This window comes from Gekko japonicus, unplaced genomic scaffold (genome assembly GCF_001447785.1).
Source record: "Gekko japonicus isolate JY-2015 unplaced genomic scaffold, Gekko_japonicus_V1.1 scaffold1297, whole genome shotgun sequence".
Lineage (NCBI taxonomy): Eukaryota > Metazoa > Chordata > Lepidosauria > Squamata > Gekkonidae > Gekko > Gekko japonicus.
In genome coordinates, this window is record NW_015169815.1 from 424,572 (window position 1) to 436,254 (window position 11,683).

The window sequence follows — 11,683 nt, forward strand, 5'->3', positions numbered from 1 at the left end:
GACGAAGGCGATGACAGAGGTCATGCGCCCTTTGCTGGAACAGCTCAATGTCTTTAAAGAACAGATGTCTGTTGTAACAGCGAATATTACTGCAGAACAAAAGCAGCTGCAAGTTGTGAAAACTAGCATTACTGCTCAACAAACGCAAATAATGGATTTGATTCAAGTAATGAAGCAGGATGCTGAGAAAGTAAAGGAAATGGCTGAGACAACGCAGATAGTGAGGAAAAAAGTGCAAAAATTGGAAAAGAAAACTTTATCTTTGGAAGATCAGATGCTGCAAGTGCAAATGGATAAGGCTAATATGGTCCTGCGCTTCCAAGGGGTGCCAGAGAAAAGAGGAGAGAATCTTAAAGAACTTATGAGTGAGCTACTTGCCCCAGTAGCAGATATAAAGGCGGACTTGCTACTCAACGACATGGATGTGGCCTACAGATCATATTCAGGATACATAAAGTAAAATAATCTGCCTGGGGAAATTGTAGTAAGATTCTCGAAGAGGCATGTCAGGGATGCTATCCTGAAAGCAGTTGCTGCGACACCCCTAAAGGTAGGGGAGAATGCTGTCAGAACGCTAAAGGATATTCCATTTGAAGTAAGACAATGCAAAAAGAAATACAAAGAACTTGTGGTTTTCCTCCAAACAAACTCAATTGGATATAAATGGCTGTTTCCAGAAGGAGTAATATTCAAGATCAAGGAGAAGACTCTGTTCTTAAAGCTCAAGAGTTTCTAAAGGAGCAGCTGGGAAGGCCAGAGGACGAGAAAAAAGAAGAGAACGATAAGTCCAGTGGAGAGCTGGAAACTGGTTCGTCTGGTGAGGACTCTTTGTCTGAGCAGGGGGCATCAGCCCCGAAAAGTTCCTACAAACTGCGGAAGAGAGAGAAGAAGAAGTAAAGGCTGAAGGATTCTGAATTGTGCCTTTGAGAACTTTGGTTCTAGGGGATGATGGGGGGCACTGTTATTGGGCAATTAAATGTAACTGGGGATTGTTAAAAGGGTTAAAAGATTGACACAGTTCATAAGAAGTACAAAGATGAAAAGTCTGAATGAAGTATAAAAAGCTAGTTGGAGATCTCCTCTCTCGGGTTTTTAGTTAGTAGTGGGTTCTTTACTTTCTCCCTTATATGTAGCTTTCCCTTTCCCTTTTTTGTGTTCTAGTTTTTGTAGTGTTTAAAAAATCCCCTCCGGGGGCTTTAAAAAAAAAGCCAGACCTGGAAGTTTATAAAAGAACTGGCTCATCATTTGGAGACGTTTCAACCTGACTACACAGATGGTGCTATGAAGGACACGGGAATGACTGTTTCACTGAAGAATCTTTGGACACATTTCAGGGGACCCAACCTATCACGTCCTTCATGCATCTTCTGCTTTGTCAGTCCCTTGAGTCCGAACTACAGCCTCACCTTCAAGAGGTCAGCAGTTCACGGTACTTCTTTACCCATTACTGCCTATATCAAATGCCACCACTTTCTGGGCTAACAGCTTGGCAAACTACGGCCGGATGACTTCATGCCAGTGCTGATGTTTCCTTGACAGATATGAACAGCACAGGCGAGGATCTGCCAAAGGCACGTTACCTTGGTTTGTTTTTGTTTTTTGCCATCAAGCTGCAGGCAAAGCTCCCTCTAAGCTGTGGAGTCTTGTGAGCAAAAATTCTACTTTGTAAGCTACTGGCATTAAAGTTGTGAGTGAGTGGTTTGGCTACTGCATAAATTAGTTTCCTCTGGAGCCATCCTTCCTGAGCGAAGGCAAAAATGTGTGAGCCGGAGGCTAAAAAACTGAGCTAGCTTATACTAAACTCAGCTTAGAAGGAACACTGGCCACAGGCGACTAATGGGGGGACCCTGTGGGGTTTCCAAGGAAATAAACGGACAGAGGTGGTTGGGCATTGCCTGCCTCTGCATAGCACCCCTGGACTTCCCATCCAAATACTAACCAGGGCCGACCCTGCCAAGCTTCTGAGATCGGGCTAGCCTGGGCTATCCAGGTCAGGGTTCCCACGGTGTTATGCACGGCCAATCCGCACCACGCAACGCTAAGTGTTGGCATTAATGCCGATTCCGACAATGACCAGTGCTGAGCTTCTAGCTACGAGCTCGCTTCTAAGCCACTTTTAAAACATTCCTACACTGTCTACTCCCCGCAATTGGGCTGATGATGATATATCTTTCTTACATGTCTTCCGACAGAAATGTATTCTGGTCAATGTGAACGTCAATTTCTTTTTTGGTAGCAGCTTTGTAGACTGGGATGCTCTTCTGGATTGCATTCTGTAACGGGATGACAAGATTAACGCCTTTTAAGAGAAGAAGAGATTCTGTGTTTCATCCCCCCCCCTGTACTTTTAGTCTCCCTTTCTCACCCAGGCTCAAAGCGGATACGATCGATATGATGAGACCTCTCGTAAGCAATGCACCAGGACTCCAAGATCCAAAATAGTACGACCCAACACATTAGCTTTGGAAAAAGCAAGGGCGTGCTTTCAGGTGGTTACCCATAATGCAACACTACAGCATGTTTTAAATGGTCCCAGGCCAGTTCCCAGCATCACAGGAGCCAGAGACTGGGGAAAGCCTTGCATAACAGTGGGGTGCCACCAAGAATAAGGCAGCATCACCTGTGAATCCAACACAAAAGGGATTTAGTTCTGCTACTGAACTTAACACAGCCTTGCAGGGAAGCCCACAAAACACCCTGCAAGAATGTTTTTCCAACCTAGCCACCTTAAAATCCCCCCCCCCCAAAAAATCCCCTTTATTCTCAATCCAACACAAAAGGGATTTAGTTCTGCTACTGAATTTAACACAGCCTTGCAGGGAAGCCCACAAAACACCCTGCAAAAATGTTTTTCCAACCTAGCCACCTTAAAATCCCCCCCCCCCCAAATCCCTTATTCTCAAAATCATGAGTGAAAGAGCTGCCCCAAGATCAGAGGGCTTTTTTTCTTCAAAGCAAAAAAAACAAGTGTTTTGATTTTGCGGAGTTCAAAGGAGCTGTTATTTCCTCCTCTGTCTTGCAAGAGGCTGGACACAAATCCTCTTTTGCCCAAATCCACAAGTGCTTGTATTTTACGACAGAGAACTGTTCACAGGTGAGCACTAGTCCTCCTCCCAGGGATTAATTTCAGCCAGACTTGCTGGCATTCATTTGAAGAACCTATTTGTAACATGCGGTTTGACTCTAAGACCAATGGAAGTACACAACAATAAAGAAACCACCCTGAGCTCATTCAAAGCGCCCTTCCTACTTTTGACAAAGGGAGTTTTGACCCTCAAAAGCTGTAAATCTTTTTGCTCTTTAAGGTGCTACTGGACTCATTTATCTTGCTCTCCTACTGCAGACCAACGAAGGACCCACCTGGAGGCGCCAATATCCCAAATAACTGCAAGCAACTCAGATACCTTTAGAAACAAGAGTAACTGTCATGAAGGGCTGTTTTTTCTTCATACAGAAATGGCTCCATAAACTTCTTCATGGGTGAAGACCTGATCACTGGTCTTCCTCTCACTTCGCCAATTCAGTCACACGGAGATTATGTTGGCAGTTAGCAAGCTCGGGCTTCTGATTTTAACTGAGGATGTACAATATTTTAAACAGCCGCACTTCTCCTGGGTGATGAAATGCCAGTCTGGGACTTGGGAGTCGCCACTTTTTGGTCTGAGAGCAGTTCTCAGGAAACCAGATCCAGTGGTTATTCGTGCACCCGAGTTACTGTCTTCCTGGGATATTATCCAGCATCTGCGAGAAAGCACTTATCCATATGCTGAGTCCCAGCCTCTCTAAGCCACCAACATAACTATGAAGGAATATTAGGGGTTTTATAGAGAAGCAGCAGATAGGCCATTACTGTTCTGAACACGGCGGGGTTACCCCTTTTGAAGTCTGGCCATAATGCTGTACTCCACTGGTTTCGAGATGCTTAAGCTTCCTGGCAGCTGAAAGATGATTCGATCATCTTGAGTCAAGCAGCCCATTACCTCTTTGCAGGATAGCCTTAACACAGTTTGTACACTTTCGGTCAGTCGTCTCAAGTTGTACTTCGCAGAGAATCATCCAAGACCCTAACAGTACAATCGTAAGCAAGAGCTACGCCCTCCTAAATTCCATTTAAAGCTCAGGAGGGTGCGACTTTGGTTAGGATTACAGTCTTAGGATCTCAGCCTGCCAGGTAAACCCCCTTCATGCTCATGTGAGCCAACCTGGGCCAAAGAAATCTTACCTTAACTAAGGGAAGGTCCTGCTTCCGGCAACGCACAATCATTCTAGGCTCAAGTAACTGATAGAATCCCTTCATCGAAGAAAGAGGAAGAAACATTAACCTCACATTGAGCTTTTTGACAAAATAGTTTACAAATTTAAGTAGTGTGACTTGTTTCGATTCAAGTTTAACCCAATGAATGTTTATTTATTTAATCCATTTCTATCCTGCCTTTCTCCCCAGTGGGGACCAATGTTCCCTCTAAGCTGTGGAGTCTACATATTCTACTTTGTGAGCTACTGGCATTCAAGTTGTGAGCGAGCGATTTGCTGCTGCATAAATCAGTTTGCTCTGGAGCCATCCTTCCTGAGCCAAGGCAAAAATGTGTGAGCCAGAGGCTAAAAAACTGTGAGCTAGCTCACACTAACTCAGCTTAGAGGGAACTCTGGTGGGGACCCAAAGCAGCTTACGCTATTCTCCTCTCTTCCATTTTATCCTCACAACAACCTTGTGAGATGGATTGGACTGAGAGAGCATATAGAGTATGATAAACACTAGCTAGAGAGCAGCAGAGGAATTAAAACCTACCACTATAAAACTTCAATTAGAAACAAAATTTAGTACCCTAAAGAGAGTGATTTTTACCCTGCCAAAGGAGAAAGACTTGGGCCAAGGCTGGGCTCTTCGGTTCACAGAGCTGGGGGCCACAACTATAAAGTCTCTGCTTTAACCAAATATAGATTCAGCCTCCTGAACTTAAGGAAGGCTTCTTGCTGATCTTTACAGGAACACACATCTCAGATCTTACCCAAGTGACACAACACATGAAGCTACCTTAGATTAAGGCAGGCCTTTGGTCTACCAAGGTCACTGCTGTCTACTCTGACCAGCAATGGCTCTCCAGGGTCTCAGGCAGAGGTCTTTCACATGGTCCTTTTCCATGGAGATTGCTGTGGATTGAACCCGGGACCTTCTATATGCAAAGCAGATGCTCTACCACTGAGCCACACTACCTCTCCAAAAGGTAAAAATGATGTAAAAAGAGATGTTCCGCCAGGCTTTTGGCTGAAGACAGCAATGGGTACCATCGTATCTGGCACTCCTTTCTCCTCCCCCGCCCTGCTTTTTCTCGCTTACTCGCGAGACAGCAATGCAATTTGTACTTGCTTTGGAACCATCTGATGTCGCTTCACCTATTTTAACTCTTGGGTTTTAAATGGTATAGTCTCCGTTGTTAACCGCCCTGAGCTCTGTGAACTCAGAGGAGGACAGTTTATAGGTCTAAATTTTAAATAAACCAATAAAAGCAAACACTGCCAAAGGAACCGATATATGATGTGGTTTGGGGATCACACACGACGGCCACTTACAGCTACCTGCTTTTTGAGAACATGGTATGAGGTTCAACTGGCACAAATGTTTGGGAAACATTTAAACAAGGAAACTGATGGCATGGAATCAAGAAAGCTACAGCTACACCCACAGCCAAGGGCACAACCAAGGAGGCAAGCTATTTTGATAGTCAACAGCGGTAGGATGCCTGGAGTGTTTTTACCTGTAGAACCAGCCCATCCAACAGCATTTGGTACCTGGCAGTATCCTTCACAACTTTAGACAGCCTCTGCTTAGCTTCATTCAGCAGATCCTGGAGTAAGAAAAAGATCACCAGGTCAGTAAAGCCCTTGTGGCTTGATCTTACTTCAAATCCCCCACCCCACGTCCTACTCCACAGGTGTCTATATTTGCATCTTCTTTTCAAAACGAAACGTTGCCCGTACTTTGCAGCCGAGAGCTAAACTTCTTTTGGGAGCTTCAGTTGCAGCCTGTGACCTGTCACCCTCCCAAATTTATGAATGCAAGCAGCAGGATCTTCAGAGGCTTTACCTTATTATTTTATTAAATTTATTTATACCCCACCTTTCTCCCCAATGGGGACCCAGAGGGGCTTACATCATTCTCCTTTCCTCCATTTTATCCTCACAACAACCCTGTGAGGTAGGTTAGGCTGAGAGAGTGTGACTGGCCCAAGGTCACCCAGCCAGCTTCCAGGGCACGAGTGGGGATTCGAACCCAGGTCTCCCACTCTTCACCTCTGTAACACACTGGCTTCAGAAAAGTAGCTATGGAAGTATAATTAAAGATCTCATTTTATATCTTCATAAGTGGAGCCCCTTCCATTGTGATGGGCAGAATTCTATTTCACAAGGGCCTCTGGACTGAGCGAGCCCACATACAAGAACACATCTCTCTCCAGTCAGTGCACAGAAACAGAGTGTATCCCAACCCCCAGCAAGAACTGCCTATGGGTGGATGTAGGGAGACCAAATATTAGGGGCAGCAGACAGATTTTGGCCTTGGTACAATGCCGCGTTCCCTGCAGGGAATAAATACCCATTTCTATGGCAGAAATTTAAAAGGAGACATTACGGAATACTGTTCAGCCAATCCCCACACGCAATTTTATCCAGCTGCAGGACATCACTTCAGCAAGAGGAAGCTGAGCATTTCGCGCATCAGAGGCATGTGACTTATCTCAAAAAGCCCGGGCAGGCAGACAGCAGGGCCTGCATTGTGCAACGATTAATTTGCTTTGCTTCCTTCCGTCTCTCTCTCCAGCATACACAAGTAGTAAGGCGTGCAGCCAGAGTGCTTGCTGGCATTATCCAGAGGCTGCACAGAGATGTAAATCCGATCAAGAGGCTCGCTACTCTGTGGATACACCTTGAGCTCTTCTTAATATGCAAGGCCGAGGCTGAGAGACGCTACTGCTGGATCCACTGGCTGCTCTGTTGCTCTCGATGACTGCCTGGCAGGGAATGAGGTATCCCTCAGCCTGTTGCCCGAGGCGAGCCCTTCTGGATGCTCGGCTGGGAGATGCTTTCTTTCCCAGCAGCAGTGAGGCCAAAGAGACAACGATTGGGGAACAGCAAAACATGGCAAGCAGTTTGGCCAAGGACCCTGGAGGGATTATTGCCGTCTTCTGGGCATGGAACAGGGGGTCACTGCAGGTGTGGAGAGGGAGGTATTTGTGAATCTCCTGCACTGTGCAGGGGGCTGGACTAGATGACCCTGGATGTCCCTTCCAACTCTATGATTCTATGAAATGTTTTTAAAAAAACTATCAGAGGTAAGATCAAGGCAACCAACGCATGGATTGAGAGGAATTCTCTGCCATCCGCCACTGGAATCTGAGCCCCGGTGTCCTCATTCCAACCAAAACCTTGTGCTATATACTTCTCAGAATTTCCCTAGACCATGACTTCCTCTATCTGCACAAAACACGGAGATTTATATTGTGGGAGTGTCAGTTGCTGGCTATAGGAAGGCGACCACAGGCCTCAGTGGAAAAAAAGTCATAAGGGACCAGCCTTCTCTGGGTCACATTTCTCCAGTCCTGCAAAAGGAAAGCAATAAACAGTACAGGAGACAGCTGCAGGGGTTTGCACTCACTGAATGTCTGCATCCACAAATGACACACAAGCGGCCAACGAAGCTACAGACATATACAAGGCTTCTTTCAGACAGCTTTTCTTACAATGTTTTCTTACAATGAGAAACATACTCACAGCAATCAAATCGTCTCTCGCTCTGAGGACCTTCAGCCGTGCTTGATTCATCAGGTTGGACATCTGACTGCAAGGCACATAGGCAGAAACAAAATCTGAGCACAACAGGCTTTAGACAGCGAGGCACACGCTAATTGTAATGCTCCCCATCCATATGCCCAAGACTGAGGTTTTCTAGAGTTAAATACCACCTGGGTTGGAGCGGCTTTGGCTCAGTGGTAGAGCATCTGCTTGGCATGCAGAAAGTACTAGGTTCAATCTCCAGCTAAAAGAATCAGAGAGTAGGTAGTGAGAAAGACCTCTGCCTGTGACCCTGGAGAGTTGCTGTCAGTCTGAGTAGGCAATACTGACCTCAATGGGCCATTCAGGATAAGGCCGCTTCCTGTGTTCAGGTGTACAGACCTCTCTCATGAGCCAAAGGCACTCCCTTTCCAGATCCTTCTGCTTCTTACTCTGCTGGAAGTCCTATAACCCACCACTATGACGTGCCCAAATGACCATGCACAATTTCTTCTCTGAACAACGCTTATTTGAGGCTACTTGAGAAGATCATCATATTATGATACATCCAGAAGACTAGCCGTTTCCCACTTCGTTTTTTCACCTGTGACTGGTTTTGCTAGAATTCAATGGATTCAGAGACCTGAGCTTAAGGCCTTTGCTAACTGGAACAAAATAAAAATAAAAAAACCCTGCAAATGAGGTCCAGAATACCTACAGATGCCAATGAGGACTCCAGAATACTTAGGAGTCTGCTTTTACCCACACCAACCCACCATGAGTGGCATCCTCCTGTAAGAAACAGCATTAACTAAACTACGTTTGATTGGGACCCACAGAAGAGCTTTTCGGCCGTCTCCAGATTTGCAGAATTCCCTCCCCCAGCAGGTGAGATTAGTACCACCTCTACAGGCCTTCCCAGTCCAGATCAAAAACCATTCTTCCCCAGAAGGCCTTTGGACTGCATTAAATATTGGGAACAGTTAAAAGTCTCATTGATTTACATCTCATCTCATCCTACATTATTTGTTCAGTTTCTCTCTTTGAGAGATGCCACATTTTCTGGATAATCTGCTCTCTTGCATTCAGTCAGGGGGGAGAAGAGAACACAGCCTGTGTCCTTGGAAAAACTGAGCTGGTAACGCATCCTTCTACCATGAATCCAGAAAGTCTCGGAGATAGCAAGCAGGACACAGTCACCCAGTGAGCTGCATGACTCAGCAAGTGTCTGAACACAGACCTCCTTATTTTAAGTCCAGACTTCTAGCCAAGTTACCCTAGCTCAACCCTCTATCATCTTTACTTAAAGTATTTGTACGAGAGACACAGTTACTTTTGGTCTTAACAACCCTTGTTTTGTGTGATCCATAATACAGATTTCCATGGAGATGTGTTCCAATTGCAGGGGGAGGTTTTCACCGAGAAAACAAAAAGGAATGCCCTCAAGGAGTGCAAAAACAAGGTGTACAGGATTAACCCACTCAGTCCAGTCCAGGAATGCGAGGGAACCCTGCACTTTTAGCACATTAAACAACCAGCCACGAGACAGTCTGTACCATCTCTGGTCTCACAACAATTTGCCACCAGAATCTCTTTCGATAGCCCCTGCCTTTTCCTAAGGGATGAGATTCAAGCCCTTAGTTGGCATCCGCGACACACACCAGCAGCTCTCTACTCAGAGATGCACGCTTTACTCTTACAAAGGTAGCTTAAGTGGTCAGCGTCAGACACAGGATTTTAGCCTTGGAGCTCAAGTGACAACATCAGAAACACATTAGAAATAAGAAGGATCTTTATTCAGTACAGAGCATAGCACACAGACTATTGGAGGATGGTGGTGCTGAAAATTGTTCTGAAAACCAGAAGAAGAGAAGAAGAGATTGGATTTATACCCCGCCCTTCACTACCCAGAGGAGTCTCAGAGCGGCTTACAAACTCCTTTCCCTTCCCCTCCCCACAACAGACACCCTGTGAGGTGGGTGGGGCTGAGAGAGCTCTGATAGAAACTGCTCTTTTTCAAGGACAGCTGTGCCAGAGCTTGTGACTGACCCAAGGTCACATCAGCAGGTGCAAGTGGAGGAGTGGGGAATCAAACCCGGTTCTCCCAGATTAGAGTCCACGCACTTAACCACTACACCAGGGTATAGACACTCTCGTGGTTTGTTGTTCAATGCACTGAAGATACAGGGTTCCCTCGCTTTCCTGGACTGGACTGAGTGGGTTAATCCTGTACACAAGGCACCCTAGTACAAGTAGGTATATAATAGGGGTGTAACTTTAAACTGCAAATTGAAAACACAGCTTGAGCCCACAATATGAACAACTGAGCCAAGCATAAAACTGTAAACAATATTCCACGTACCAATAAACAGAACGTAAATATACAGAGAAACAAACAGTATAAATGAACAACATGTAATACTTCAAAAAGGACAAACTGGGATTGCCAGCCAAGCGTTCTAGGTAGATCATCAGCCGATGTTATTTTGCATCTCATGCAGCACAGGTCAGAGACCTTTTTGGCTCCTCGTGTTAAACTGGTGGCCGTTTTAAAATTCAATAAATTGGTTAACAAAGAAACTATTTCCCTCCATATTTACACACTTGTTATCGATACACTGAATATTGTTTCTTGTTGTACGCTTGTCACAATTTTTCATATTGTGGTTCAGGCGGTGTTTTTGATGTGCAGTTTACAATACACCTCTATTTTTGATACACCTTCTTGTACTAGCATACTTTGGGTTTTGTGGGGTTTTTTGCAAAAAAGCAGAGAGGTCATTTATTTATTTATTATTTAAATTTATACCCCGCCCTCCCCTGTAGGGCTCAGGGCGGCTTACAAGGCAAGATAATACTTGCAACATAAAACAACAATACAAAAATACCAATAAATATACATTTTTAAAAACATATTATACAATTTAACAAACCCGTCCTAAATCATATAAAGTGCTCGGTGAAACCAGGACTCCCAACCCCAAAAGATGGTGGGATAATACCAATACCAATTTCTGGCACGGAAGACATCCAGCCAGTGTTCCCTCTAAGCTGCGTTAGGGTGAGCTAGCTCACAGTGTTTTAGCCTCCGGCTCACACATTTTTGTCTTAGCTCAGGAAGGATAGCTCCAGAGCAAACTAATTTATGCAGTAGCCAAATCGCTCACTCACAACTTTAATGCCAGTAGCTCACAAAGTAGAGTTTTTGCTCACAAGACTCCACAGCTTAGCGGGAGCATTGGCCAGGTGGGGTTTTAGCCAATTTCTAATTGGCTGTGCAGATTTTTAAAAACGTTGCTTCGGCTGCCACCTGCAGCACAAGGATCTTCATTGCATGATGGGAGTTAAGCTGTGGCAGCAGCCATTTCCTGGCGGTGGCCGCCGTGCTCTGTGTCAGAATTCCAAAGGTGCCCACAGGCTGAAAAGGGCTGGGGACCCCTGACCTACAATACGCTAGGCGAGGACACCTTGCACGACATACATTTTCTTCTGCTGTTCGATTTGTTTCTCTTTCTTTTCGTAGTACTCCATGATCTTCAGTCTCTGTGTCTGAACAAGACGACCTTTCTCAATGTTGAATTCTTCTTCAGCCTGCGAGAAAGAATAAAGGTTGAAGCCGGCTGAGAGGACCGGGGAATACCTGCCGCTCTTCGTCTGGCACAGAGTCTAAACCCCACATCAAAAGTTTTTATGGAGCCCCAGCTGGGAGGGTCCTAATAGAGCCCAGACTACTGCAAAACACATCCACAGTCTATTGAGCTCACTTGTATGAATTCAAGAGCAGAAACGCCCCTGTTGGCAATTTAGGCCTGGATCTGCTCAGCTTACTCCAACTGGAAATTTTGTGTGGCATTTGAGCCACAACGCAGAAGTCCATTCCAAGCCAGGTGTAACCAGAAACCCATTCCAGATCTTC

The 11,683-nt window shown here is 45.4% G+C and overlaps 1 protein-coding gene across 1 annotated transcript in view; it reads right to left on the bottom strand.

The window, feature by feature from the left end:
- Window positions 1-11,683, bottom strand: part of ATP6V1E1 (ATPase, H+ transporting, lysosomal 31kDa, V1 subunit E1) — a 32,236-nt gene that overhangs the window by 6,891 nt on the left and 13,662 nt on the right. The window contains exons 3-7 of the mRNA XM_015417169.1: window positions 11,249-11,358; window positions 7,768-7,834; window positions 5,757-5,846; window positions 4,223-4,291; window positions 2,179-2,273 (exon numbers count right to left, since the gene is read on the bottom strand). Of these exons, the coding sequence (XP_015272655.1) occupies window positions 2,179-2,273; window positions 4,223-4,291; window positions 5,757-5,846; window positions 7,768-7,834; window positions 11,249-11,358 (431 nt within the window). The remainder of the gene's footprint in view (window positions 1-2,178; window positions 2,274-4,222; window positions 4,292-5,756; window positions 5,847-7,767; window positions 7,835-11,248; window positions 11,359-11,683) is intronic.